General features: G+C 51.0%; 1 protein-coding gene across 3 annotated transcripts in view; it reads left to right on the top strand.

Moving 5' to 3' along the window:
- Positions 1 to 25,614, top strand: part of DLG5 (discs large MAGUK scaffold protein 5) — a 108,059-nt gene that overhangs the window by 30,713 nt on the left and 51,732 nt on the right. For all 3 annotated transcript variants that reach the window (XM_010963127.2, XM_045522798.2, XM_010963126.3), the window contains exons 2-5: positions 11,294 to 11,362; positions 21,791 to 21,953; positions 23,995 to 24,138; positions 24,764 to 24,947. In XM_010963127.2, the coding sequence (XP_010961429.2) occupies positions 11,294 to 11,362; positions 21,791 to 21,953; positions 23,995 to 24,138; positions 24,764 to 24,947 (560 nt within the window). The remainder of the gene's footprint in view (positions 1 to 11,293; positions 11,363 to 21,790; positions 21,954 to 23,994; positions 24,139 to 24,763; positions 24,948 to 25,614) is intronic.

Genomic DNA, 25,614 nt, shown 5'->3' with positions numbered 1-25,614 from the left:
CAGGGCCAGTCTGGGATCATACTGTGGCTGCTGAGTGGGTGAGAGACAGGCAGAGGGAGCAGGATTTGGCTTAGAGGCAGCTCAGCAGTAGTTAAAGGTGCAGGGCTCAGAGATTGAGTGCGTCCGGTTCCAAGTCTAGCTGAATAATCAGTCTAGGGCTGGTTCCTTAACGTCTCTGAGCTTTAGGGTCCTTGTCTGTAAACCGGGGCTGATCAGAGTAGCTCTTCCCTGCAGTGCTGAGTTTTGAATGAGATAGCTTACTCGTCTGACGGTTTTCCACGGGTCTTCCTGTGGATGATGTCTCTACTGGAAAGGGCTGTATAGAACCTGGTGCTGTAGCAGCCGGACTCGTGTGGTAGGGCTGCCGTAATTAAGTACCACAGACGAGGGGCTCAAACAACAGCTGTCTGTTGTCTCACAGTTCTGCAGGCTGGAAGTCCCTGGTCAAGGTGTCGGCAGGGTTGGGTTCTCTGAGAGCTCTCTCGTGGTTTTGATTTGTATTTCCCTAATGACTAGTGATGTTGAGCATCTTTTCATGTGCTTATTGGCTGTTTGTATATCTTTGGAGAAATGTCTGTCAAGTCATGTCTGTTTTTGAATCAGGTTATTTGGTTTTTTTTGTTGTTGTTGAGTTTTAGGAGTTTTCTATACTGATATTAATTTCTTGTAAGATTCATGATATGCAAATATTTTCTCCTGTTCTGTGGGTTGCCATTTTACTCTGTTGATGGTGTCTTTCCATTCACCAATTTTTAAAATTTTTATAAAGTCCAGTATGTCTGTCTTTTGTTGCAGTGCCTTTGGTGTCATATCCCAGAGGCCACTGCCAAATCTGATGTGTTGAGGCTTTGTCCTGTATTTTCTTATAAGGCTTTTATAGTTTTAGCACTTATCTTTAGGACTTTGATTCCTTTTGAGTTAATTTTTGTATACAGTGTTAGACAAATTCATCCTTTTGCATGTGGATATCCAGTTTTCTCAGCATCACTTCTCGAAAAGACTGATCTTTCCTCATTGAGTGGTCTTGGCACCTGTCAAATTATTTGACCATTCTATGCAAAGGTTTGTTTCTGGGCTCTCTGTTCTGTTTCGTAGATATATATGCCTGCATTTAAGCCAGGCATACACTGTTTTGATTACTGCAGCTCTGTGGCTAATTAGGAGGGGGGGGTCCTCCAGCTTTATTCTTCTTTTCCAAGATTGTTTTGGCTATTTGGGGTTCTTTGACATTCCATATTAACTTTAGGGTAGGTTTTCCTATTTCTGTATAAAAAGAAAACTATTATGATTTTGATAGGATTACATCAAGTCTGTAAGATCACTTTGGGTAATATTGGCATCTTAACAAAGCCCTTGCTTTTTTATTCATTTCCTTGTGTTTGTTGTTACTGTTTTGTGTCTTGAATAAGAGTTGGAAAAACAGAGAAGAGGCTAGCAGTTAAGAGTAGAGGAATGTGGGAAAGGTGAGCAGTAGGATACTTGGGTCTCCTGAGCAGGTTAAGACGTAACACTTGTGAACAGTTCCTTCATGGTTTCCAAGAAAGCTCTTTCGGCATCTGTTATTTTATTTGCTTGGTCCAACAGTCTGTGAAATGCAAAAACTTTTTTATAGCCCCAGTATACAGATGAGGAAACTGAGGTGCAGAAAAATGATTTGCCCTGGTTACATGACCAAATGGAGAGCCCAGGTCCATTGAGCTCCTGATCCTGTGCACTTTCCACCATGCAGTCACTGTGTGCCTCCCACCCCTGTGACAGGGGTCTTGGTAGGTCCAAACTTAGCAGAAGCATTGGAGTGGGGGTAGGTTAAGTGCTCCTCTGTGAACTCAGAGTCCTGGGGACCCAGGCCGAGTTGCCTTGGTGGTCAGTAATAGTCCAGGCACCGCACAAAGCACGTAAAGGAGGAGGTGCTCATGCTGTTGAAGGAAGAGGGCAGAAACAGCAGCTTGTTGCTGGTGAAGACAAGACCTTTCCTTTGCAGTTGCTTTCTTTGGCCTTGGTGAACTGAGTGTCCCTGACCTGTCCAGCCTGAGGTGTCATGTCCTGGTCTACTTTCTGTCTGACACTATGAGACTTGGGCTGTTCCCAGAGCTGTTATCTCCTCTGACTGACTCCTCAGCCTGCACTGATCTAAGATTAATGGAAAATGGCCATTTTGGGGATGCCGTGGCATTAAGGGGATGGCGGGAGTGACACGTCTTCTGCAGTTCTTCTGCATTCAATCTGAGCATCAGAATCACGAACAGGTTCCCAGAACCCTGTTGGTTCACTCTGTTAACTGCTGCCTTCTGCGCCAGGATGGAAATGTTTGTCTGGCTATTCCGGAGATTGTGCTGGTCTCCCCTGGGTGGACCAGGATTAGCTGATGGCTGGAGCTGTGACAGGACTGGAGGGGTTGAGGCTAGCAGCTGAGGTGCCACAGAGATGATAGGAACCCGTTTTCCTCATACTTCCCTCTCTTCCTTCGCACCGTTGGGAGAGGTAACCTTGGCTGCGGTGCTGACTGCTGGCCCATAAGCCACTTCCTGGCACCGCTCCTTGTCGGAGTTACTGACCCATCAGTTGTGACTCCCAGGTGCCTCTCCTCACTTGAGCATTGAGCAGAGGGATGGCTGCCCACAGCCTCTGCTGTCCACTGGGACAAGAAACTGGTGAGTTTCAGCTTTTCTCATCTTGCTGGAAAGCTTGAAGTGCTTAGGATTAGTGAATAAGGGTCATGTTTAAATTTGGACCCATCAGTTCTTAGCTTTGTGGCTTTGGCAAGTTACCTGGCCTCTCTGAGCCTGTATTTTTACAGTCTAGAAAATGAGTAGGTAATAGTCAGTTTCTCATGGGGTCGTTAGGATTAAATGAAATAATCCATATAAATAGTTTACTTTCCTGCAATTAATACTTAATAAATGTTAGCTGCTGTCACAGTGTGTAATTCAAGAAAAACTCGAGACAAAACATGTAAGGTGCCTAGTGTATGTTGATGGCTCTCTCCAACATTGTCTGACTTACTTCCATCAGTTTCTTTGATACCCAGGGGAGTTCAGGGGGTTGGTGGAGTGTGGGAACAGTTTGATCAGGAGTCAGGGGGACTTTGTGCCCCTCTTACCTTCACCTGGGCCTATCAGGCCGCCCCTCTAAGCCCCTGACCACATGCCTTTGTGTTCATTTCCTTTACTTGGCTGCTTGGCTCTCTTCCTACCTCACTGCCTGCTCCTCTTCTGTCTTCTTTCCTGATTCCTTTTTCATCCTTCAGCCCTGAATGCTCAGGGTTTCCTTCCAGACCTTTCAACTGCCCTCCCTGTCCACACTCCCTCCTTGGATTATCCCATCAAATATCGTTGCTTTAAATATACTAAGCATATGCTGACAATTTCCAAATTATATCTGTAGCCCCAACCCTACCCTTGAACTTCAGACCATATATTCACATGCCTGCCTGACATCTCCACTTGGATGTCTGTAGGTACCTCAAACACAACTCAGTCACATGTGAGCTCATGGTTCCACACCTCCCTCCCCCAAGTCGTTCCTCCTGCAGGCTTCCCCATTTCTCGAACAACCTGCACCATCCTTGTGGATTCCAGCCCAACAACCTTGAAGTGATCCTTAACTTCTCTTTCTTTCCTGTTCCACGTTTAGTCTGTCAGCAGGTCCTTTCAGCTCTGTCTCCAAAATATCCCCCCAATCCAGCCACTGTTTACCAGCTCCACTCTTGTCACCCTGGTCCAAGCCACCAGCATAGCTCCCTTGGATTATTGCATTTGTGGACTGACTGATTTCCTTGCCTGTGGACGGTATTCAACATAGCAGCCAGTGATACTGTTAAATGTAAGTCAGACCATGTCTCTCTTTCACTCAGAACCTTCCAGAGGTTTCCCATCTCACTCAGTACAACTCAGCATCCTCTCTTTGGCCCACAGGTCGTGCCTGATCCGGCCCTGTTGCCCCTCTGATCTCATCTGTACCTTCCTGCAGGTTACTCCATCATGCCACGGCCATCCTTGCATGGTCTGAGCCTGGGGCCTTTGCATTTGCTGTTTCTCCACCTGGAACAGTCTTCCTCCAGGAAGAGTAAGTGCTCTTCCTTCAGGGCTCTGTTCAGATGTGGCCTTCTCAGAGAGACCTCCCTGACCCTTGTACCACAGTTGCCACCTTCCACCCTACCCCACTCACCCTCCACTTTACTCTGCTGTATTTTTCTTCATAGCACTTACGAGCTGATGCAGTTTGCATTTGTTTATTGGTTTATTTCTCTCCCACCTCCACTCCTATGAGCTCCATGAGGGCAGGGACTCTGCCTTGTTCTCTGCTGCATCCCCAGTTTGTTCACTAAGCATTGGGTGAATGAAAGGGCTTTGTGTTCCCAGGGCAGACATGTCTGCCAAGGGGAAGTGTCTTGTGCAGAGCGCCATCACTGCATCTCTCTTGAAAGGCTGACTGATTCCTGTGTGCAGGTGGCAGTGAGGGTCATGAGGAGGTAGGGGCGCAGCCTGATGTGATGCCAAGCACACAGTGAACACTCTGGTTCTGTTTGAATCAGAGAGCAAGAGATCGGCAAGGGAACCTGGGGGTGGCTTGGAATTGGCCATGGCTGGCCGAATGTTGAAGAGGGAGAGGAGGCTTCTTATCCTAAGATGAAGAAAACAAAAGCTTGGGTGGGGCTGCAGTCAGATATTGGGTGGGGACACTCATGATTGAGGATCAGGTGACAAGAAGGAGAGCTAGTGTTGATGGAGCGCTTGCCTGTGTGCCTGGCTCTGTCCTCAGGGCTTTACCTTTCCTTACCCATTCAGTCCTCATATTTCCTTCCTATTTCCTAAACCAGGAGTTGGGGCGCAGAAAGTGGAAAGGACTTGCTCAAGGTCATGCAGCTGGTAAGTGGCAGGCCCGAGCCCAGGCGGCAAGGCCCAGAGCCTGCACTTGTAGCGACACCATGATGGTGGAGGGCAGCACGCACCTCGTGGGTGCAGTCCAGGTAGGAGGAGATAGCCTCTTTTCCCTTTACTTGGTCGGGAGAGGGAGCCCTGGTTAGTCATGACTTCTCTTGCTGGTCAGAATTTTATTCCAGGGCATATACACCCACTGCCAGACGTCTGACTGCAGCCTGTTGGAGGCTTAGCTGCCCGTGCTGCTCTGATTTCCTGTCCCATCTTGTTGTGTCCTCTTTGTTGCTATGCTAGGGGCGTGAGCTGCGCTGAGGACAGGAGGGCAGTGACACTGCAGCCGGCCCCTCCTCCACTATCTCATCTGTGTTCCTTGCTTGAGGGTGCCCATCAGGAGGGGCGGTGTTCATCGATGATGAATATGCCTCCCTCCATCGTTACATTTTAGTAGGAGATTCCTGAAGTCTGTGCCAGTCTCCTGCCCCTCCCTCCAGGGCATGAGTTATTGCCGAGCCTGCCAGACCCTGCTCTGGTCCCCCTCCTGTGCCTTCTCAGTCAGGTGACAACTGTCACCCAACCTGGCCAGGAGATGACAGCAGAAGGCAGTGCTTGTTTTTGGTGACAAAGTCGGAACTGAGACAGGTGTCCCACCTGTGCTGGGTTGATGGTCACAGCACCTCCACTGTCCTTCCTCTACCCCTCAGCCCCCATTCTGGAGCTTGGTGCTGATGGGGAGACAGAACAGAAAGTGGTGACTTTCATCAGACACAACTCTGCTCATCCAGAAGCTTCCAGGAGCCTTTCCCAGCTGATGAGGGGATGCAGGCTTTCTGACTGCTGACTGTTTTTATATCTGGGAATTCAACAAACTTTCATTTTTCCGTCTTCACATGCTGGTGGGGAGAAAAACCAAAACAGTACAAAAATTCAAGAAAGATCTTGATTTTAGAGATGCTAAATGGTTGATTTCAGGTGTGAATGTTTTGTTTTCTCTCTTGATATTTTTGCCTTGGGGCATTTTTGGCAGGCGGTGAGGGTGGATCACAGATGACAACACTGCCATCTGAGAGTTTCTCAGGATGAGGGAGTGCAGTTCCTTATTTTATAGGTGATCCCAGAGTCCAATGAGAAGGGGTCAAGGACCGAGCCTAGAGCCTGGCAGGCATGTGTCTTCATGCTGCCCCTGCACAGATTTCACCTGTGTACCTTGGAAATTAACACTGTTACCTGGGAAATGAACACCCCCTTCACCTTTGAAAGGTGGACTGTTGGTCCTTTACAATCTCAAAAGAGGGGAAATAAGCATCAGTACTATGATATTTTAGCAAGTCCATTAATCTTGCTCTAAAACTTTGTGTTTCTAAAACTACAGCTATATCTTAGTTGGGGTAGACTCATATTAAGCCTTAACTTCTGAACCTGATACTTTGCGGGGTGGATTATACACAGTAGAGGGTGAGTCTTCTGACCCAAGGATAACAGGAGGCCTTCGTGGTGTTGCCAGCCTCGCTGTGCACATCAAGGAAAGGTGCTTTCCCACCTGAGGTGGGCTTGTCAGGTGCATGAAGCAGGACTTCCTTGATAGATGCACCAGGCTCTGTGGCTTCTCTACTGAGGCCACAGTCATCCACTCCATCCCTGAAATACTGGGGCTTGTCAGCCTCCAAGTGTGGGCCAACCTCCGGGTTGGGGTGGGAACTGACTGAGAGACAGTGCGCGCAGAGCCTCCAGCAGAGTTTAGCGTGTCCTGGCACTTAGTGGTGCTCAGTGCCTGTTGGCTGCTGCTGTTACTATGATTATTGTTGTTTAGTGAGTGCCATGCAGTCCTGCAGTTTGTCACTATGGACTGTTCGACCTTGTCGCTCTAGTGGACAGCTTTCTGAAAGACAGCTTTCAATTTAGGTTGAAATCAAAGGACTGAGGATAGCACGGTTGGAAGGTCTGGTTTGACCAGAGGAGCAGCTCACACTTGGAGCACTGGCCGTGCCAGGTGCTTTCAGACCCTTTTCATACTAACTCTGCTGATCCTCTATGGGGCAAGTACCCCTGTTGTCCCATTTTACAGATAAGCACGAGGGGACAGGGAGAGGCTGAGTGACTTACCTGAGGGTGCCCAGCTGCTAAGCGGCAGAGTTGGGAGTTGAACCTAGGCAGGCTGGCACCCTGGTGGTGTTCTGCCACCTCCATTTATAGATGAGGCCCATGGCTCATAGAGGGGAAGGGACTCCACAGAGTCTCACAGCAGGGGAGTAGCCTCCTGAGCCCCTGGCTTGTCTTCTTTCTACCAAAGCTGGCCCAGGGCCTTGCAGGGCTCGGGCACGTGTGCGATGCCTAAGGGTGAATGGGTGCCCTTGGCCATCCACGCATGGTCAGCTGTGAACCTTGGAGGGTTTCAGGGTGGGGCTGACCCCCCCCACCCCACCCCCGGCTGTGCCTCCCTGCTCTGTCGCTGAGCCCCCAGGGAAGAGCATTTGCTCCTCCCTCGTTTCCAGGTGCTTGGGGGAGGTGCATGTCCTCCCAGTGCCCAGAGCTGTCCCAGGTCAGTGCCGCAGGCCAGCCTCTCCCGCCCTCCTGGAGCACAGGGAGGACTCTGCGTGCTGGCTCGAGGCTGGAACAGGCCCCTTTAGCGGGTTTCATGGGGAGGAAGTGTGAGTCACCAAGACCTCTACAAGCCTCAGGTGAATGGAGGGGTGTGTGAGGGCCCCACAGGCTGCAGGAAGGGGCCTTGGAGGGCTGGATGTTCTGTTATCGCTTGGGTGATTTTACTGGAAGTTCTTTTGAAGTGGTCTCCATGACCCAGTGGGGCTGAGTCACAGAGTAAACACAATTAGCAGGGGCCAGCCTCTTGGGAAGGACACAGACAATGCTTGTGGCCCAGGCCAGTCCTAGGGAGTTTGCCAGCTCCTTCCCAGGGCTTCTGCCTTAGCTTCCATGTGCATCCCACCTGCTGGCTCGGGCCACCTTGGTGCCTTGCATTCAGTCCCTCTGTGGACCTCAGGCCCTGGGGGGCTTGTCAGAAATTCAGAGTCTCAGACCCCACCTTCATCTGCCGAGTCAGAACCTGCACTTTGACCGAGTCCCGAGGTAACTGCTATGGCAGAGAACCTCCTTGTGCCTGTCACTCTGCTCCACACGTCCACGAAAACCTGGGCTCATGCTCTGTGCTCCTTTTCTGGAAACATTTCCCCATCATGCGAAACCCCCCAGGTCCTGTCAGGATCTCTGCACAGGCTTGTCTGAGTTTGTGGCGACTGTCCTGAGTGGCTGTGCCTGCTTCCTGGTGGGGGGTAGATGGGGAGACAGTGAGGGCAGCACCAGTCAGAGAGGCCGGCCCTTGTTAATCTAGGCCTGTGTGTGTGAGGCAGAGGGTGTGCCTTAGGGTTCAGGGGTGGTGGGTGCAGGTGTTGTCAGGGGAACTCCCACGTAGGGGAGGGTGAGGGGCTCTGCTGGGCAGGGGAGCGTGTGTGGTCAGATAGGACCCCTGTTGGCCTCAAGATTGGATTGTGAAACCCCAGAGGTATATGAAGTCTGCCCCACCCCTCAGAAGCCATCAATTTGAAAGGACACCACGTGACTTTGGAGGAAAGCGACTCCTTTTGCCTTTTCCCGACAGTCCCGACCACACAGGCTTTTTAAGACAACAATAGCTATAGAGACAAAGCATGACCAAGACAGCGTCGTCTTCGGGCCTTTTTTCTCCCCCTAAATGACGTCTTAGACCCTGGGAACATTGTAAAAACTGGGCCTTATCCAATTTTAATCACTCCCTGGCAGCCCTGCCACCAGCTCCCAGGAGCCCTGCCAACTGACTCGGGGGAGTGATGCCCAGAGATGCAGATAAAGATGTCATGTCACCCCCAGGTCAGGCCCCAGAGCCCAGTCAGGACATAGGGACAGGGAAGAGGAACAGCGTGTTGGTTGGCCAGCGGGGAGATGGGCGGAGAGAGAATAGGGTGTCTGCCAAGTTTAATTAACAGTGGAGACTTGCCATGGGGGAGGAGAGAGACTATTTGAAGAGAGGGGTGGCTTACTGGAAGATGGGGCACTGCTGATGCCAATAATGAGGAAGAGACAAGGCGTTTCTGCAGGGAGCATCCACCAGAGTGCTGGCCACTGTGTTGCTGGCAGGGCTGGCTGAGCTCAGAGGCCTGAGTGGGAGAGAGTATTTGTGCCTGTTCTTCTGAGTAGGTGTCTGTTAAAAACAGTCCACTAACACACCAGCCAGCTAACCTTATTTGCTCCCCACCCCATAACAAAAAAAATTAAGAAAATGACGATTGAGTTTAGAAAATAGGCATTGTGTTGCATTCTTTTTTTTTTTGAAGATATCAGTGGATTGGCAGAATTGCACCTGACTTTATATGGATCTTTACGCAACGCTTAATGTTCATGATTTGGGAAAAGAGATACTCTGAGAAGTTTATATTGCTTATTGTTTTGTTGAAACAAAAATGCAGAGATGTTGAATGGGCAGCAAAGTTAATAGTGTGGGTTGAGCTTGAAATACAGGAAGTATCTGACTGAACATTGCTTACTCACTTTCAGGACTGCATGGGGTTTCTGGTTCCATCTGCCTTCAAACAGTGTACAGACCCCACCTATGACATCCCTGCCGGCTGTGCATGGAGTGAGCGTATGGGTTGTGGGAGCCCGCACGGCCTAGGCCCTCTCAGACCTTAGGCCATCCTGACCTGCAACTTTGTCCAACATCTGCCAGCTGTTTGAGAGCTGCTGCCAGAGCCGGTTGAACAAGTTGAATCCCTTTGGACAGTCCTGCCCGCTCCCGGAGCCATCCTCTTCGATCCACACTAAACACCCAGAGGTTCTTAAGACGTTGTCAGAAAATGCGATAATGAGGCTACTGGCCATTCCTGGCCACTGTCCCACTTCGTGCCATTACCAGAGTCCCTTTTTGCTTGTTTTTTCTTTTCTTCCTCTCTCCTTTCATCTCTTCTTCTGGGGGGGCACACCTACTAGCTCACCTGCATGCTGTTTGTTATACCAGGGCTGTCCATTTCTCTGCCTTCCATGTGTGGTCTTCGTCTACTCCCCACAAGTCTTCCCCTTCCCTTCAGGGTCTTCCCGGTGCCCCTGGTGGTCTCCTCCCTCCCTGTGTCCATGAGCTTCCCCCCAACCCCGCCCTTACCCCTATCTCTTCATTCTTTTTCCTTCCGTTCTGAGGGTGTGCAGGTGTAGGGTGGCTCGTCAAGAGCTGAGTTTGGAGAGAACCCCTTAAACTTGACTCCACGTTTCTGGTCCTGGAGCCCAAATCTCATTCTTTCTCGGCTTTTTGAGGCCAAAGCCCTAAGGCTTATTCAAAGGCTTTATTGCAAAAATCTCATCTCTGGCTCGCTGGTTCTGCCCAGTACACACACCCCTTCACTGTATAGTTCTTTGGGTTCCCAGAACAAAAGACTGCATTCTTCCTATTGTCTTGTTTTGTCTGAGCCACCATCTCTGCATGTGCTTTTCTCGACTCCCATTCAGCCTCTGAGTCCTTCACCCGCCCTCTTACCTTTGTGTTGTTGCTAGTCTTGATAAGCAAAGCTCACCTTTGTTTGCATTAATCATGGAAATGTCATCCCTGAAATGGGACGGGGGAAAGACCTTATAAGCCAACTGGTTGAACCCCTTCGTTTTACAGACTGGGAAACAGATACAGAAAACAGGCTGCTAGCTCTGTTACCCGCATGTGGGTGAGAGCCGTGCTCAGGACTGGGTTCCCTGACCCAGAGGTTTTTCCTTATGCCAGGCAGGCACCAACCATCCTGGCTTTGAAGAGACTTGAATTCAAACTGAACCACGGTGGTCATGTGTCTACCACCAAGAGCTAACAGCAGGCATCAGCAACAATAGCAAAAGCACATTACTCCCTGGCTTTGTGGGTAGTGTGACTGCTCATGAGTTTGAGTGACTTTAAGGGGGCAGTCACTGACTACGTTATTAAGGACTGGGCTTGAGTACAGTTACAACCTAAGAACAGAACAGTCAGGCACAAAGGGCAAAGAGTTCACAGATGTTTAATTTAGGCTGTTTCCCTGTATGTGGAAGCCAGACTCGTGTTCATACAAATCTGTAGGGAATCCCTAGACACTATGTGAACCTGGGGCATGTTGCTCCCTGCTAAGCCTTTCCCCAGGTGTCCCAACAAGAAGCCAGGTGACTGACTCCAAGTCCCTCTGCCTGAGTGTAGATCAGTTGAAAGGTGGACGAAAAGTGAGGCAGAAGCCCCGGAGCCAAGGCCCTGCTGACTGCCCCTCCACTGCCCGGCCCCACGGTTCCGACGTCTGGTCCCTGGTGCAGGGTACTGGTTCTCAGCCGGGTGCTGACTGAAGTCATGGTCTGACAGTAGTTGAGGGTAGAGACGAGAGACCCCTTTGGGGTTAGTAACAAATGGCTTCTCTTTCTGTCCTCAGGATCCACCTACAGCGTCTTGTCCATCATGCCTTCAGACTCGGAGAGCAGCAGCTCCCTCAGCAGCGTGGGTGAGTACCACCTTCTTGGGCACCCCTCCTTCTGGAGGGCACTGGGTGTTCGGTGGTCTGGGTGTGAGCTGAGTCAGCACTGGGTTCATGGGATGGGAAGTTGGCCTTCACCTGTCAGGTGGTTCATCTTCTGTTGGTTCCATTACATTTTCTTGCATCAGCTCATCCTCTTAACAGAGGAGGGCAGAATACTGGCTCTGATGTTAGAAGGGAGGGACATGCTGGGGAAGCACCTGTGTCTCCATTTCTTCAGTTTGTCAGGGCGTAGGACTTCGCAGTGAGCCTGTTGTCCCTGGCACTGACTCCCAGGCCTTGTAGTACTCAGTGACCACTGTCCAGGGGACTGGGCCCTTTTAGAACTGTCTTTTGTAAGCAGGAATAGCCCACTGGGAATGTGTTGCCTTGAGGGCAGGAGTCACCAGTCCATTGCTGAATTGGATGTGTGTCTCTGGACGTGGGTTCCAGAAGCCCATAGAGGGAGGCTGGCCCTGCTGTCACTGCACTGAAGACGTCCCAGAGGAAGGTTGTCATAGTCTCCCAGCCTTCCCATAGCTCTGTGACCCATTCCCTGTGTCACATGCCCTCTATTTGACGCTCCAGTGTGGCTCTGGGTCCTGATCTGACCTTGATCGATGGATTCACCTTCAGTGGTGAGTCCTGCAGTTTCTGAATCGGAAAGGCTCACAGAGATCATTTGGTCCAGTTTTTGCATGTTTCCCCTATATGGACAGGTGGGGAAATTGACACTCAGAGAGGAGGAGTCTCATCCCTGAGATTCCAGAGCTGGCCAAGGGCAGGCCTCTCATATGCTAATTGGACTCGCACTTACAGGACACCTCCATGGTGCCTGAAGTGGGATTGTGGCATAGTGGTGCATAGGCCCATGTGGTCCCTGTGCTTACGGATCTTAGGGTCTGTGCGGGAGACAGTTGATGGGTAAGTACAGTCAGGGAGGTCAGAGTGATGAGCGGGGTACCAGGAGGGGGACTGTATTTGCTTTCTAGGGCTGCCCTAACACAGCACCATGAACTGAGTGGCTCACACAGTTGACATGTTTCCCGTCACAGTTGTGGAGGGCAGAAGTCTGAGATCAAGGTGTGGGTACAACCATGCGCCCCCCTGAAAGTACCAGGAAAGGGTCTTTTCCAGGCCCCTCTCCTTCCTTCGGGTGCCGTGCTGGCATCTTTGATGTTCCTTGGCTTTAGATGTATCACTCCGGTCTCTGCCTTTACCTCACATGGTGTTCTCTGTTTGTGTGTGTCTCCAGTTTTCCGTTTTTAAACAGGACACCATTCATGTTGGTTCAGGGGCCTGCCCTACTCCAGTATGACCTCATCTTAACTTGATCATCTGTAAAGACCGTGTTCCCAAATAGGGTCGCATTCACATTTACCAGGGATTAGGACACCAGCATCTGCTTGCGGGCTGTCACAGGCCCCTTCATCCTGTCTAGGGTTCAGGGAGGACTCTTCTGGGACCACAGTTGACAATTCCCTTTGTCCTGCCTGCTTTAGGTCCGTAAGACACATTGATTGAATGATGGGATTGTTGGAATTTTGGACTCAGGCTGGCTTTCAGGAAGCACGTGGGGTGGGGCAGTCGGGGTGAGTGGAGCCGTAAGGTGCAGCTTTGTCAAACTGAAGCCGTTCAGCTTCGAGTGCCCTCTCTCGCCTCACCCTTTTCCGGCTCCCTGTTCCCCCTTGGGAACCAGGTACAGTGACCTAACTGATACCTGACAAACTCATTCACTTTGGCACTTTGAGGTTTGCAGTGTTCCCTCTCCTAGGAGCATTTGCATTTTAAAAGGAGATTCCAGAGAGAGGTGTTGCTGAAACCACAGCAAGTCTTGGTAATGGTGGAGATTCAGGCATGAGGAGGAAGATATATTCTGTGCAGCTAGGTCTTTGTATACTTTGGAAGAAGCATCATGTCAGTGACTCACCACTCCACCCTTGGGGTGGAGGGGTTAGTAGTGGCCCCAGGTACTTGTTGGCAGGCAGGCAGAGAGCAGTGCTCTGCTGTTTCGCTGTCTGTGCCCAGATCATGGATGCTCAAAGACCTGGTCACATCCTGTCAGGTCAAAACTTCTCCGGTTTACTGGTAGCCAAGTTTTCCTTCTGTTGCTTTTCTGCATATAGTTGACATTGACCTTGAGGTGAGTAGCCCCACTTTTCTGTAGGTTGACTAGAATGTCCCTGTGGCTGTATTGGCCAGAAGGCCTCTGTCGGCAGCTGTAGGAAATACGTACTCATACTGCCTTAGACAACAAAGAAATGTGTGGTCTCACATGTTAGGAAGTGCCCAGGACCTGAGATGTGGCTCTGCAGGTCTCTGGGGGGTGTCACCCCTCAGGCTCTTGGCAGGATTCGGCCATCACATCACACCTGACGGTGTGCAGGGCTGCATTGTTCATTATGGGAGCTGCTAGCCATAGGTGGCTATTTAAATTCAAATGAATTAACATGAAATAAAATATAAATCATTAATTTCAACAGTCACACTAGCCACATTTCAAGTATTTATAGCACCTATGGGTAGTGGCTACTGTATTAAACAGCAGATAAAAGGAACATCTCTGTCGTCACAAATGGTCCAGAGGATGAAGGGTGTCGTCTCCTCTAGTGTCTCCTTATGAACAAAGAAGCCTCACCCAGGAGGCCCTTTGCACAGTCCCTTATCACCATAACTGAGTCACTTGTCTCTGCCCAAATCATGGCTCATGCAATGTGGTCCTTGGACCAGCAGCATCCAGGCGCTTGTTAGAAATGCAGGTTCCTGGGTTTCACCATACCTGCAGCATCAGATGCTCTGAGAGTGGGGCCCAGCATGCACATTAACAGCCCTCCTGGTTGGAGATGAGCTGGCCTAACCCAGTCCCTGGCAAGGGCACTGGAATGTCTGTGGCTGGCTTGGACCAATCCCTTGGAGTGGAATGAATGGAAGGTCAGCCACGACCTACTGCAGCGCCTCCTGGAGGAATTCCTCCTGGCTCAGCCTCACCTAATGATGGGCAGAGCACTTCCTTTCCTGGCCATCTCAGGCACACCACAGCCCTGGCCGAGGGGCTGGTGAATCAGATGGAGACTGGCTGTTTTTGTTTGTTAAGGTCTTTCTCCATGAACCTAAGGAAACACAAGGCCTCCATATAAAAATATGGCCTCCACTTTCCCCCTTGTATCTCCCTAACCAAGAACATTTGGGGAAAGAACAGGAAGTTATATATTCATTCAGCGTAAGAAAGAATTGGTAGGTGGAGCCTTGGGTATAGCATATACTCTGCAATAGGTACTGGTCACCTCTTCCCCCTGCCTCCCACTGCCTCCTGGCTGGCATTAGGTCCTCAGGCGGTCTTCCTATTCCAACTCTCCAGCCTGATGCTGCTAACACCACCAACAGCCTTGAAGGTTGCTATGTCTTTCCAGGCAATTTTTATCAGCTAAGCACCTGTGGCTTCTTCGAGTCTTCCCCCCACCCTGTGTGGTCTGTTACTAAGTAACCTGCCTGTAGGTAGGCCCCATGGATCTGCCCAGAGGATGCACACTTGTTTCAGGCAGTTGATGTTTTTCTCCTTCCTCATTCATCCTGACCTGATTTCTCAGGTGCCTTTTATTTCTCATCTTGGATAACGGGAGTTTTTAAGAAGAGGAGGCATTCTTGGGTAGCATTTATAAAAACAAGCCTTAAATTTCATGCAAATTGAAGTAATAGGAGAGATTTTTCATTAGATCTCCTGGCTTGTTGGCCAGAGAAAGAGCTGGAGGACTTCCTTCCTTTCCCAACGAAAATTCCTTGAAAGTTCAGCTTCTGGTGGACAGAGGAAAGTGGGGTGAGTCAGCATGGAGGCAGACTGCACCCTGATGCTGTGCCCTCTGACTCTTCCTCCTCTGGTTCTTTTGGATCCAGGGCCTGTTTTCTTGCAGGTTGTCAGTTGGACGAGAGCACCTCGTCCTCTGGGAGCCTGTGCTCAGCGCTCTTGGGGATCACAGGGAGGCCTGGCTCCAGGCCTTGCAGGCTAGCCAGGTGTCTTAGTCTCTCTAGGCTGCTGTCATAGGATACCACGGACTGAGCAGCTCAGAAACAACACACGTTTATTCCTCATGGTTCTGGGGGCCAGGAAGTCCAAGATCAAGGCCAAATCAGTGTCTAGAGCGGCCCACTTCTTGGTTCATAGACAGCACCTTCCCATTGTAACCCTACATGGCAGAAGGAGGAAGAGCTTTCAGGGGTCCCATTTATAAGGCTACTAATCCCATTTGTGTGGGCTCCACCCTCATGACCTGATCACCTCCCAAAGGCCCTACGTTCTAATACCATACCTGAGGGATTAGGATTTGGGGGTACACCAGCATTCAGACCATAGCACCAGAGAGGTAAGCGACTGGCCATTTTGCTTTGTGTAAAACAAGGAAACAGAGCTCAGGGTAAGGAGCAGCTATTGTGGATGAGGGCTGTCAGAGTAAGCGTCAGGGAGGAGGTGGTCCTTGAGTGGGGCCTTCCAGGAATGGTGCTGCAGACGCAGGAACAGTCTGGAAGCAACAGGCCATTGCCGCCTGTCTTGGTTTGCGTTTCTGCAAAGCTGACCTTCAGTCAGGGATTTGAGAGCAAGTAGTTGGTCTGGGAGGAAAGCTGGGAGCTGGATGAGGCTGCAGCTGCTGTGCTGGACTCTAACCCCCTTCACTGTGCGTGCTGGGAGGAGCCCAGCTGCAGTCCCTTACTGACCACGAGGGGCATCACCCTGGGCTTCCATAATTAGGAGAAGGGGCCCTCCTTGCATTTTATCAGTGGGTGATGCCTTTAAATGCAGTGGCTGCTGGGCAGCCAATAAAAGAAGTGAGAAAAAAGCCACTCTGACCAGCAAATGCAGCTTTAGTCCAGACCAGAGTTTCTCAAACTTTATCAGAAATCAGATTTCTGATTTGGTAGGCCTGCATGGGGCCTAGGTGTGCATTTCTAACACGTTCTTCCGTGAAGTTGAGGTGCTCTTGGAAGCCCTGGTTCGGATGTGGGACTGTGTCTTCCCCAGTGGCTCAGCTCTCCTGGGCTGGAGGCAAGGATGGCTTGGTTTTGCTCACTGTGGCCTCTGGTGACCATCTTCTGCTGCTTTGTTCTCCTGACAGCCAGGGCCTGGCAGAGGCCAGGAAGTTTACCTGGGCATCCTCACTCTACCTAACCACTTTTGGCCAATGCCCATTTTCTCCTTGGCTTCTGGTACCACGGGCCCACAGGGCTCTGAAGGAGAGTTGCAGTCTGTCTAGTTGTAAAGAAGAGTGAGGGGGTGGCTTTTCAGGGTCAACTGGAGCGCAGTGACAAGGAGCTAAGGACGGAGGGGCTTATGGCCAAGAAGACTACCCAGCTGCCAGGCTGCTGGCTGAGCCTCAGTGGTCTGCACCACGGAGGAGGCTGCAGCAGCCAGAGTGACAGGGAGGAGGAGCCAGGGCTCGTGATGGTGAAGGGGCCTGCTCCTGCGCTCCCTCTCATATGAAGGCCCAGGGAGTGACAGCTCTTTGTCCAAAATCCAAGGCCTCTGCCGGCTCTCTTGGCATCTTCCAGCACTCCTTTTGGGGCCATTTTAGTCTCATCCAAATCCCTTGCCCCCTGAATCCCATCCTGGACACCAAAAGGAAAAAGAAAATCTGCTGCGTTCTCAATGGGTTCCAGATTTGGAGAGAGGAAGGGGTGAAGTTGGGGGAGAGTGGACAGTTTTGCATTTGAATCTGGAAGATCCACTGCCCCAAAATAGGAGAGTTTGTGGCATCTGTGGACATCTCACTTGACATTAGTTTTAATTTAGCTTGCTTTTGAAAATGTTTGCTATAAAGGCAGTGACTGGTGGAGGGGGATGTGACAGTCCACACCTCTTCACTGGTCGTACCACTCCTGGGACGATAACTTCAGTTTAGGGCACCATGGTTTGTTTTTGTTTCTGTGTGTGTTTTTTTTTTTAAACTTCAAGTTTGTTTTTTTTTTAAGTCATGTTCATTGAGGTATGACTTACATACAGGGAAATTTATCTTTTTTAGTGTAGTTTTATGAGTTTTGACAAACCCATTGGTCATTTAACCATCATCCCAATTAAGATACAGAACAGTTCTTTCACCCTGAAAAATTCCCTTCTGTGTCTTTGTACTCAGCCTTCCTTCCCTCCACCCCCAGCCCTGGCAACCACCAGTCTCTCCTCTGCCCTGGTGGTTCTTCCTTTTCCCGAATGTCATGTAAATGGGATCGTATGGTGTACGGCCTTCTGAGTCTGGCTTCTTCCACTCAGCATAGGGCATTCTCCACCCCCGTTCCCCTTGTGTTTACCAGTAGTTTGTGTCGATACTTGGTTCTTTTTATTGCTGAGAAGTAGTTCATTGCATGAGCATAACACTGTCATTTATCCCTTTACCAACTACTCTAAACAGTTGTGTCCTAGTTTTTCTGTGAACATAAATTTTCCTTTCTCTCGTGTAAATACCCAGAAGTGGGATTATGGATGGTATGGTACATACATGTTTAACTTTATAAAAGACCATCAAAGTGTTCTCTGAAGTGGCTGTACACTTTCACATTGCCACCAGCAGTGTTTGAGAATTCCAGTTTCTCTGCATCCCTGCCAGCATTTGGTGGTGTCACTTTTTAATTTTCGCTATTCTGGTAGTAATCAAGGGACTTGGCAGTTGTCTTCAAATACTTGTAGGTCTGTTGTATAGAAGAGCAACTGTAGCTGTACCTTGTGGCCCTTGGGAGTAGCTCTAGGGTCAGTGGGGAAAATGCAGACAGATTTGAACTCACTACACAGAGTAGTTTCACAGGGAGCGATTAGATGGGCTTTGCTGTGAAGTAAGGCACTCCCTCACTATGCGGGAGTTCAAGTAGTCTTGGTGGCTGTTTGGGGGATGCTGGCAACCATTTGTTTGGAGGGACTGCATCATTTTCAAAAAAAGTCTTTCAACCCTGAGATGCAAGTAAAGAGAGAAAAACTTTATTTTTAATTGAATGGAGATGGAGAGGGTTTTCTGAAATATTTGCTGTTATTTTGGGACTTCCTGGCTTAGCACATCATGGGATTTTTCTTGAGGTCCCTTGTGACCTTCCTCTGCCCCTCTGCCTTCCTTATTGTGAAAGGCCGAGGGCATCCAGACAACAGTTTCCCTAAGTCGTCCTGCCATTGGATGGCTTCGCAGGCCTGTGTGGCCTTACCTTTTGTGTGTTTCATGTGTGCTCAAGCCTTTGGGACAGGGGAAGGGACAGGAGGCCAATGCTGTCGGGAGGCCATGCCAGCTAGTGGACAGGGCCCTGGGTCTGGAGTTTGAGCCGAGTTTGTGTGTCCGCTGGTTTCCTAGCTGTGCAGTCTTGCTGGATGCCAGTTTCTCACGTGGTGATCATAGCATGTTCCTGGGAGGGTACAGCGGGGATTAATGAAGTGAGGACTGGGTGCATTTAGCACAGAACCTGGCACCTAGGCTGTGCTCAGCAAAAGACAGCATTCACGTTGTTGTCTGTGTGATCCGCTGCCCCAGGTCCTTCCAGCTGCAGAGCCAGTGGCCTCATCCTGCTGGAAAGAGACAGGAAGCAGTGTCTGTGTGTGGTGACAGGTCTGATGACCCCTACTTCTGTCCTGCTGCTTCTCTCTCAGCCTGCGCAAAAGTCAAGGGCACCGTCTTTCTGTTGCCTCATTTGTAAGATGGGGTGAAAATTCATCTCCCTGGAGGCAGGTTGCTGGGCCTGGTGGTGCTTTTCAGTTCTGAAATCGAGACCTGATGTTTCTCTGATACTTACTGAATTTGACTGTAGCATAGCTCAGCCGTTCTCAGAGCATAGTCTGGTGTCCCTGAGGTCCTTTCAGGGGGCTGGTGAGGTCAGAACTGTTCTCAGATGATACTAAGGGGTCTTTTGCCTTTTGCACTCCGTCCTCACACAAACTCCACTGCAGAGTGCAGTCTTCTGAAGGTTCCACCCAGGGTGTGTGGTGCTGCACAGATGTAAGACACTAGCTGTCTGTTAAGCCAGACACCAAACAGCATTACACAGATAATGCAATGCCTTTTTTATCACTGCTTTTTTTTTTTGCTTTATAATGGAAAGGATACTTAACTTTTCACAAAAAATCTTACGTGACTATGTAATAGGTTTGGTTATTTTAAAATTAATCAATGTTTAAAATACTGCTTTAGTTTTAATTTCTGGTCATATCTACCATATATAACCCGTAGGAACAAAAGCTCTTTGGAGTCCTCAGTTATTTTTAAGAGTGTAAAAAGGTCCTAAGTTCAGAACATTTGGGAACTTTTATGTTGAGGCCTTGGGCACTGGGGTCAGGCAGAGGGCACTCTGTATGCCAGCGCTGTCATTCACTGGCCTGGTGACCTGGATCCATTATTTAACCTTGGTAAGATTTTGTTTCCTGATCTGTAAAACGGGAATAACAGCAGTATCTTCTTTAAGAGGATGGAATGAGATAATGTATGAAAAGCATCTTAGAAACTGTCCGGCATGGAGTAAGTGCTACTCACGGTTGTCTTCCAGAGGCCGGGAGGCACAGCAGCAAAGAGCATGTGCTCCAAATCCAGGTGCCTGGGCTCCCATCTTGATATTTGTGCAAGTTTGAGTCAATTCCCTAACCTTGCTGGGCCTCAGTCTTCTCACCTGTAAAATGGAGATGCTACTATTCCTACTGTCTTGGGAAGATTAAATTAGTGCCTGGGGCATCTGTGTCGGTTGTATAGGTTAGTTGTGACTGTGAACACTGACATCCTTCTTCTCTGGCTGCTTCTTGAATCTTCCTGCTGTCTTTGTTAGAGGCTGAGTTAGTTGTAGGCCTTGCCAGAGGGGGCATATCAGGCATGTGTCCAGAGGAAGCCCCACATGTCAGAGCCAGGCAAGTTAGTGCAAATTAGATGGCATTTGTAGAACTAGAGCTTGTAAAAGCGTCTTCACTTACCAGAGAGGAAGACGTTACACAGCCTGCACAGAGCCGTAACCAGCCTGTTTTCCAAAACTCTGGGGACAGGGGTGAGGATCCAAGGTCTCTGGGGAAAGGCGAGGGCAGGCTTCTCAGGCTGTGGAGTAGAACCCATGGAGGAAGGGAGATGCTTGTGGGAATTGCTGGCTCTGGCTCCCACCTTAGAGAATGGTCTGGCCTGACTGCAGGAATCCTGGCTGTTGTGGTGGTGGTTTTAAAGTAACATGCATTTCAAGGGGTACTAGATTCAGTGGTTGGGGTGCCAACATTGGATAATGCTGAGCTGAGAGAGCTTGTCTTCTACCTCAGACCATGGTCTAGCTTGCACCCACGTGTTGAACCCTCCATCCTCCCTGGCCTTCCTGAAGATGCAAGGCCACACCTGAGTGTCTGTTTTGGAGGACACTTGGTTTGCACAGTCAGCCAACGAAGGTCAGCTGGGGGCTGGCGGTCAGAATGACAGAGTCAGAAGATACGTGTTTTGCCCTGTGCACATTCCAGGGCTACTGGGGAGACAAATACCGTGTCCCTGGGTTGAGTCAGCTTCTAGATCACATCCAGAAAATGGAATGACTGCTGTGAGTTATTCTGATGCCACTAAGAATCTCTGAGGGTTAGAGCTTTCAGGTGAACATATGGACGAGTTAAATATAAAAGCACCACGGAATTGTCTCTTTTTCTGGGAACTTTAAGTGAGGTACATTCTTCCTAGAAATAGATTGGGTTCTTGTCAGAGGTGCTGGTGGTGGCTGGTGTTCCTTAGTAATAGCATAAGGCACGGGGTTCCCTTCAGGACATGTCTTGTACTGGGAACAAGTGGTGAGGGTCTGGTGTGGGTTGGGCTACAGAGGCCCTGGGATTTAACTGCACCACATCACTCTTACCTTGGCTCTGAGTGGCTCTCTCTGCCGCCTCCCCCAAACTGCACACCTGGACTGACTGGGCAGGTCCTTAAGGCAGTTGGGCAGCTTGGAAGACGGAGCGGTGCAAAGTGTCCAGACCTGATGAGGGGAGCACGGGACTTAGCCCTTGGGCCCAGCTTTGAAGCCAGCTGCCTTGATCCTCTGCAGGCTTCTCTGGGTTGCAACTGTGCTTTCCTCCTCAGGCTGTCTTCCCCCCTGCCCAGGGCTCAGGTTGGCTTCTCTGTGCCCAGGGGTGGGTGACAGCTGGTATTAGAGCAGGCAGGGATGCAAAGATTAGGGCCAAAATAGTTCCAGCCTGGAAGTGCCAAAGCTGGGCTGGGGAGAGGGAAGGGGGCCTCAGGCTCCTCAGCCAGAGTCAGACTGCCTGGGCTCCTGTCCCAGCTGTACCTCTTCCTCTCGGACTTGGTGGTGTCACGTGGAGAAGGATGATGTAACAGGACCCACTTTAAGGGTGGTTGTGAGGAGTGAACACAAGCTGAGAGCTCTGAGAGCTCAGGACAGTGCCTGGCACTGGTGGGGGCTGGGTAAACATGAGTTCTCTTTGTCACCTTCCTCCTGCAGGCACCACCGGCAAGGCACCATCCCCACCGCCCCTCCTACCTGAGCGGCAAGTGAATGAGAAGGTGGAGAACCTCTCCATTCAGCTGCGGCTGATGACCCGGGAGAGGAATGAGCTGCGGAAGCGCCTGGCCTTCGCCACCCATGGGACCACCTTCGACAAGAGGTGGTGATCGTGCCTCTCCCCTGCCGGCCCCATGAATGGGGTCACCACCCCGATGCCATCACATCCTTTGCCCCGAGGCATCCCCTTAGCTTCCAGGGCCCACGCTGCATGGCCCATGCATGGGTTCTCCCCCACCACCCCTGGCCTGGAGGCGGGAGGGGGACACAGGCTTGTTACACTTGCTTCCTCCAGATCAAAATTGGAGTCTGTGGCCTGTATCGCACAACCCAGGAATTGAGGAGTGTGGGTGGGTGTGTCCACCTGCGCTTGGCTCCTGACAGTGGTGTGTTCTTGCGTACATGTATGTGTGTGAGAAGAGCCCGGGCCAGGCTCACTGCCTTTCTGTTGGCCTTGAAATGATCATTTGGTGGGTGGCTTTGGCAGCAGCTGGAGATATCTGGTCCCACTTTGGTGCGTCCTCACTGGTGGGTTGGATGGCCTCGGGCTGTCACTAGCTCCCTCCCGGGCCTCTGCCTTCCAGCCCCAAGACAATACTCTTCTCTCTCTATCCCCTGTGTGTGCTATGTGCAGCCCCTGCCCTAGTAGAGATAGTTCCCCCATTGCTGAGCCTTTGACTGGTCGTCTGTGTACACGGGTACTGCTGTCTCCTGGGTACCCCACCTGCCTCATTGTTGAGTGAATCTTTATGTGGTTTATAAGCGTGTTGTTTCCTGCCACATACATGTTTTAGAAAGGGTTGATCCCAACCGGTTTTTTTTCTTGCTTCGAATAAAATTTTTTTTATTTTATTTATTTTTTGGGGGGGTAATTAGGTTTATTTCTTTCTTTATTTTTAGAGGAGGTACTGGGGGTTGTACATGCTAAGCATGTGCTCTAGTGCTTGAGCTATATCCTCCCCTCTGAAGAAAATCTTTGCTGCTTTTGTTGGGATTGAGAGGTAGAAAACAGGGAAGGGCTGGTCCGTGGGATGGGGCAGAGGGGAGTCCTGACCCAGCTTCATGACCCACGAGGGCTTCATGGGGGAGGAGGGATGCAGAATAGCTTATCCTCCTGGGAGATGCCGGCAGGAGTCCTGAGGGTTGGGGTGTGGGTTTAACCTCTTTTCTTAAGGATTATGTTAAGGGGGATGTGCCTTATCCTGAGGAGGGTTTTTCTGGGATGTTGTTGGGGCTGCAAAGCCTGCTCGTTGAGGTTGCTTTTGTGAGGCTGTGTCTCTCAGATGACTACAGGGGCAGGGCCAGTGAACACAGTGTGAGTGCATGCTGTCCCCCGCTGCTTTCATGTTGCCAAGGCAGACTCTGGCCTTTTACAGAAGAAGGTTGCTGTTGCTTGTTCTGGAGCAGGGGTCCCAAACTCAGGCTCACACCAGGGTCACTCGCAGGGCTTGTTAAAACACAGATTGCTGGTTATCCCTTTCTGCCTCCTGAGTGTGAGATTTAGGAGGTCTGGGGCTGGCCTGAGAATTTTGTGTTTCTATCAAGTTCCCAGGTGGTCACAGTGCTACAGGTTTGGGAATCCAACTTTTAGAGCCCCTGCTCATGGCCACTTTTCTGCATCTTGGCTGTACATTGGAATCTCCTGGGGAATTAAAAAAATTCTGAGGTCTGGGTGCTACCCTCAGGGATGCGATGTAACCGGTGTGTGTGTTGGCATTTTGTTATGTACCTGAGGTTGAGAATCACTGATTGCTAGGGAGAGGGGAAGCTTCATCACAGGGTCTGGGGGGCTGGACCCACCGTGTGTGCCGGCCTGTTGCATGGCCTCCTGGAGGTCCCAGGGAACAAGAGCACCTTCGCAGCTGCCCAGGCCCGTGCAGGGAGGTCAGCAGTCGAGGCTCCCCCATCCCAGGGAATCTGATTCTGTTGGCCTGGGTGTGGCCAGGACACCTGGGCTGAGCCAGTTCCAGGTGGCGGTGGTGGTGGCGGCGGCGTTGTGGAGGAGCCTAATGTTGGGCGCCACTGGGCTGGGGTGGCCCAGGAGCTGGCTTCCTGTGGTGGGGGATGTTCTTGTTGTGGTGGGGGATGTTCTTGTTGTCGTGATCCCGGCGCCTGTGTTCACTGGGCTGCTTGTTGCGGGCCAGGCCCCACCACAGGCTGAATCCGGACTACGAGAGGCTGAAGATCCAGTGCGTGCGGGCCATGTCGGACCTGCAGAGCCTTCAGAGCCAGCACACCAGCGCCCTGAAGAGGTGCGAGGAGGTGGCCAAGGAGACCGACTTCTACCAGTGAGTGGGGCCCACGCAGCGGGGCTCCCGGTGTCCGCGGAGCAGCTGCTGCTTGCCGGGCTTTATTTCTGGACTTGGAGCCTGGGGTTGTGGTTTCAGCTTGGCTTTGCCACATAGCAAGCAGCGGGCCTTCAGGAAGTGGGTTTGTGGCTTCAGGCCTCAATTTTCCACACCATCCGTGGCCAGCTGCAGAAGCGTGGTTGGTGGGAAAGTGGTTAGACACACGAGACAGGAGGCCAGGCGGATCGCTGGGCTTCTGGGTCCCCATCCCAGGCTCTCCTGCTGCTCCGGCCACAGGAGAGGCAGATGGGGCATGCTTCCCCTTGGTCTTCTGGTGCCCCTCTGAGCGCACTTGCCTGTCCACCTGCTGGTGTTTGCCCAGGCCTCAGTACTTGGAGGGGCAGGCCTGTACCAGACCCTTCCTTGGCCTTCACAAATGTGCCTTTTTGGTGTCAGGTTTTTAAAAATGGTTTGGGTCTTCCTGGCATCTGGCGGATACCAGGCTTTAGCCTGCCTCTGAGTGCAGCTGACCTGGCAGCACTCATCTCCTGTCTGGTGTGTTGGGGGTGTTGGGACCCGGTGGGAGTTGGAGGCTGGCGGGGGCTCACTGCGTGTGGGATTTCAGCACACTCCACAGCCGGCTGCTGAGTGACCAGACCCAGCTGAAGGATGACGTGGACATGCTGAGGCGGGAGAATGGACAACTGCTGCGGGAACGTAACCTGCTGCAGCAGTCGTGGGAGGACATGAAGCGGCTCCATGAGGAGGACCAGAAGGAGATTGGTGACCTCCGGGCCCAGCAGCAGCAGGTAGAACTGGGCTGGGCAGCTGAGGGCAGACCAGGGTCAGTCATCCACCCACCCATCCATCCACTCACCACCCACCCATGCACCTATCTACTCACCCACCTAGTCATTCACCCACCACCTGTCTACCCACCATCCATTTGTATACCCACTTATCTGCCCACACTCACCCATCCACCATCAACCACCCACCCACTCATCTACCCACCCCCCACCGTCATCTGTGCATCTGTCCACTCACACTCCTCATCCACCATCCATCCATTCATCTACCTCCTATCTACCCACTTATCTACGCCACACTCATCTGTCCACCCACCATTTATCCACCATCTACTGATCTATCCACCCACCCACCCACACATCCATGTGATTACTTTGCAAGCATGTCTAGTGTCTGCTTCACGTGAAGCACTGGATAGTTGTGAGCAAGCACTCAACCCTAATTCTCCTGGACCCTGCAGTCTAGTGGTGGATACAAATGTTAATCACATAATCACTCACACTCTGTATTGTTATGAAAGTTGCAAGGACTACCAAAGAGGAGGCGCTGTGTGGTGGTATGTGCATGTATAACAGGAATTCGACTTAGTCTGGGAGCTTGGGGATCTGTAGCTTCTTCCCTTCGTATGGATTGTGTGAGATTACAGATGGAGAGAAGCTTGGACAT

The sequence above is a fragment of the Camelus bactrianus genome, chromosome 11 (assembly GCF_048773025.1).
Source record: "Camelus bactrianus isolate YW-2024 breed Bactrian camel chromosome 11, ASM4877302v1, whole genome shotgun sequence".
Lineage (NCBI taxonomy): Eukaryota > Metazoa > Chordata > Mammalia > Artiodactyla > Camelidae > Camelus > Camelus bactrianus.
The sequence above is the reverse complement of the archived record's forward strand: the minus strand, read 5'-3'. Positions and strand labels throughout refer to the sequence as shown.